This window comes from Phymastichus coffea, unplaced genomic scaffold, assembly GCF_024137745.1.
Source record: "Phymastichus coffea isolate CEN01 unplaced genomic scaffold, Cenicafe_Pcof_1.1 PCOF00177, whole genome shotgun sequence".
Classification (NCBI taxonomy): Eukaryota; Metazoa; Arthropoda; class Insecta; order Hymenoptera; family Eulophidae; genus Phymastichus; species Phymastichus coffea.
In genome coordinates this window covers 209,206-213,425 of record NW_026706988.1, presented here as the reverse complement: position 1 = coordinate 213,425, position 4,220 = coordinate 209,206, and the positions used below count along the sequence as shown (strand labels likewise).

The 4,220-nt window shown below is 29.7% G+C and overlaps 1 protein-coding gene across 3 annotated transcripts; it reads right to left on the bottom strand.

Moving 5' to 3' along the window:
• Window positions 1-490: 490 nt before the first annotated feature.
• On the bottom strand, window positions 491-3,199 carry LOC131673423 (F-box and leucine-rich repeat protein 13-like). Of its 3 annotated transcripts, none has more exons than XM_058951398.1 (5): window positions 3,065-3,199; window positions 2,536-2,710; window positions 1,958-2,469; window positions 1,553-1,835; window positions 491-1,400 (listed from the first exon to the last, which is right to left on the bottom strand). In XM_058951398.1, exons 3-5 carry the CDS (start codon window positions 2,441-2,443, stop codon window positions 985-987), a joined length of 1,185 nt encoding a protein of 394 aa, XP_058807381.1. In that variant the 5' UTR covers window positions 2,444-2,469; window positions 2,536-2,710; window positions 3,065-3,199; the 3' UTR covers window positions 491-984. The 3 variants fall into 3 exon arrangements, with proteins under 3 accessions (XP_058807381.1, XP_058807379.1, XP_058807380.1); XM_058951396.1 differs by having other exon boundaries at window positions 2,559-2,710; XM_058951397.1 differs by having other exon boundaries at window positions 2,559-2,721; window positions 3,065-3,129.
• Window positions 3,200-4,220: the final 1,021 nt, after the last annotated feature.

Genomic DNA, 4,220 nt, shown 5'->3' with positions numbered 1-4,220 from the left:
TGCAATAAAAAATAATGTTTATCTTGTAACTTAAGATTACAATATTTTGATTGGACAAAGCAATTATGCATAATTTTTTCTAATGATTAAATGTATTTATTTTTGGGGGAACAGAAAAAAAATCTTACGGAAATACTGTTTATGAAAACAAAGTTACGCGAAATTGTTCATTAGTTTTTCTATTCTTACTAAAAACGCGTAATTTTCCTATCATTTTTCCGGAACAATTTATGGCGATTTTCCGCTGTGTTCTCAGATCTGATTGTCTTTTTCGCATGTGTATATCTATATTAGAAATGATTATAATATAAATATATTACATGAGAGGTAAAAGGTAATGCTAATCCAACTCACAATTGTCAGTATAATACTTAATAAAATTTATCCAAGATGTCAATTTTAATATTAAATTTAAATGTTTAGTTTTATAGTTACGACCAAGATTGTTACTGTGTAAAGAAAGTCTTCGCCACAAAATCAATGCATAAAATTTGTTTAACGTATTTTATTCCAAAAGCTTATGTAATTAAAAACAATTGAAAATTGGCTACTGATATAGTTAACTTCTTACATTATCTACTTGTAAGAATACAAAGACATACATAAAAAATTGTTATGATCTACATATTACTTATCAATCTTATTACAAATTCAATATGTAGCGATACCAGTATTACTAAAATTACTTTTTCATACCAAAATATAAAAATTGGTAGGAATCTAGTAATAATTTTTCCATTTTCTTTTATAATAAGACGTACAATTCCTTGTAGATTTCTAAAATACAATCACGTAGTCATATACAGCTTATTGTGGACTCAGTATATCCATCACTCAAATATTTAAAAAATGCAGTTGGATTTCGATTTTCATTTTTAGTTTTAGTTCTAAGGCGATACATTGTTAGTCAAAATATTGAAAAAAATAGATGAAATTCTAATTCCAGATACTAAACTACCATAAAATGTACTTATAATCCACGTTTTAATCAGAATCTTCATCAGATGCAGAATGGCGAGTTCTTATTAACTCAACCAATAAGTATGGTGCAATTCTGCCCGTTGGAGGAACCTGGTCCTCAACTTCTAAGAGCAATTTCAGAAATGTCTCATTTCCTCGATTTAATGAATACTGTGTTGCATCGTTGATCAACGCATTATAATTCACTTGATTGTTCTTAATTTGTATTTGTATCAAATTATCTGCAGCAGACATTAGATTCCTAAAGCTTTCATTATTCCAGTGTGGATTATTGAAGGACTGAAAAATCTTCAATGAAGGCATATGTACATATGCAAAAAAGCTAGAGGAAATCTCGCATAGATTATCAATACAGAGTTCTTCAATGTTTAATGAAGAAATCAAAGTTGATAATCCAAGATCAGTTACTGCAGGTGAATCTGTAAATTGAATAATAAATAACACAATAAGAACGAAAGTACAAGACATTTTTGAATTGTCAATTTTCAAACAAAGATAGCAACAAATGAAATAGTAATATTGATGATAATATTAATAACTCAGAGCAACATGAACGAAAAACGACACGTACTTGCTAATTTTATATATGTTAAATTCTTGCAATGCTTTGCAATAGCAACGAGTAATTCATCATATGCTATACGATAAGTTAGCGTTACTTTTCGAAGGTTGGTATAATAAATGATATTTGATAAAGGTACAAACTCTTCCGAATAATTGCAGCTTGCATCTACTATTAAATTCTCTAGATTTGTCTTTTTAGGTAATTCTCCTAATAATTCATTTATACCATCGATGAATAGGCCATTTCGTTCAACGTAAATAGTCTTTAAGTTTATAAACTTTTCGATATCCTAAAAATTGAATAATATTTTATGCGATATAATTTTTTCAATGACTATTAATATATTGGTAGATGCTGGAAACTATCGCAAAATTCCATCTTTCTATATGTTTGAAAAAAAAATGAACTTACATTGATAACTTCACTTACTTCGAAATTGCATTTTCGACCGAAAGTGATTGACTCAATGGATTCTGCATGAAGTTTTGAAAAACAACTGCTTTCTAGATGATAACATTCAATGAACTCGATTAATTTGAGTTCTTTGTTAGCTTGAAAAAGCTTTGATATTGCGTGAGTGCATGCTTGTTGACACCATCCTAGGGTAAGGTGTGTGAGTTTGCTGTATGTCTGCGCAAGAATTTCGGCTGATTTTACATGAAGTTTTACACCTTTTAAATTTAATGAAATCAAGTTTGGGCATGATTTCGTTATGTATGACATAACTGGACTGGTGTAACCTTTTTCTCGCCAAGAACCAAGCGTTAGATCCTTAAGAAAAGGGCCACAATGGCCAAGTACTAATTTTAAAAGCGGTAAGGTGTATTTCATCTTATCACGATCTCTTCTCACGTTAAAACTGATTCTCAATGATTTGATATCAGACCATGTTAACATAACGAGAGACTGCAACCTCTTGCAAACTGTAAGAAAACGTACATATTATGTCATTAAATACTTGTAACATTGTTGTCTAATTATTTATTAACTTGATTTTCTCCATATAGTGTACCTCCTGATAGCCTTATTCTATCCCTGACCGTTAAAAATTTTATAATGTGACGCAGGCAGTCCTCGTTTAACCAGAAGATTGATGGTTCTTTCTTTGCGATTTTTCTGATACGATTGCTCATACGCTTTGGACGCTTCATGTTGTCAATTATTCTGAAAATATACTAATCTTATAAGATCATGAGGCAATCGTTAAAAGAATGATGTATCATATTTGTTATATATTTCAAAGGATGTTTTCAAATCTTAATAATCTTTAATTAATAATAAAATGTAGTCGCGTTAATTTACAGTTATCGATTAAATTTTAGGTAAACAAAGTACAGGTTATACTACTGTTCGTACTGAATAAAGTCTTCTTAAATAAACAATAATATATATTTCCTGAAAATTCATAAACTACTCATATCGCGATGAAATACGGACATTAATGCGTAGCATACGAACAGCCGACACCCAAAACATGAAAAAATTGAAGCAGAAATTTGACAATAAAGACTCACTCACATGTAATTCAATAAATCAGGCGAAACTACGCATTGATGTTGCGTCAACGTACGGTCAGTACCCACTGAAGTACATTACCGCCAATTTAACGTTTGGCTTCGCCATCATCTCTCACTAATAATATTTTAGGTAACAGTGTTAATCTCTTCAGACTTGCACCAATTTTCAATACGAAATTTATAGTTTCAGCGCCTTTAAAGGCCTAAGTAGATTAGGACCTTCTTAGAATTGTAATTGCATGTTTTCGAATACTACTATGCACTGTTATTAGCCTCGATTTTATTATATTTTCTTGTCAACAAAAACATAACAGTATTAAGGATGGATTACAATAACATTTATTGATTAAAGAATGTCAACTTATTTCGTTATTGCTAAGACATATAAACAAAATACTTTTGTGACGATTAACATTTAAACTGCTATTCGAAAATATAAACATAGACATGTGTACATGTAGATACTTTGACTATGATTTTTTCAAGTAGAAATATTATACTCAAAAGGTCATATGCATTTTACACACACACACACGCGCGCGCGCGCACACACACACACACACACACACACACATTTAATATATAATTGCAATATGTATAATTAAATGCCGAAATTAATATGTGAATATAAATTCTTTGTTTCTTTGTTATATATAAATAAAAAATTTCTACCGAACAAAATCAATGGTTAGTTCGAAAATAGAAGATTCCCGATCATCAGTAACTTCGCTACCTTGATTTGGTTTCTTACGACGACCCATGATAGATATACAGATAGTTGATACCTTAAAATTTTTCCTTGTAATTTTTTATTTAATTTTATTGTGTATCAAAACAGATATTATCAAAATGAAAAATTCAAATAATTTAGCAAAACATGTTATTCTAAGAAATGATATTGACGTTTTACTCACGTCAATATTATTTAAAAAAATCAAATTAGTTATATAGATATAGCTGTTCAATAGTTATATAGATATAACGCAAAACGGTTTAACTTGGAGTACAAAACTACGCCAAAATTTAAGCTATTAACAGCGAAGTTCTCGTGAATTTGAAAGGTTGATCCACGAATTTTTATTAAATTGCAATTTATAATCTTATCCCATATGATAGCGCAAGGTGTAGCAGCTGTTAGAAATACTAGTAGAAAAAGA

Bases quoted from the DNA above. Each gene is read 5' to 3' on its own strand.
- LOC131673423 (XM_058951396.1), bottom strand. From the start codon at position 2,697: ATGAAGCGTCCAAAGCGTATGAGCAATCGTATCAGAAAAATCGCAAAG. The intron at 1,836-1,957 runs GTAAGTTCATTT...TTCAATTTTTAG, and splicing joins AAGTAAGTGAAGTTATCAAT to GATATCGAAAAGTTTATAAA. The intron at 1,401-1,552 runs GTACGTGTCGTT...TTCAATTTACAG, and splicing joins AACATATATAAAATTAGCAA to ATTCACCTGCAGTAACTGAT.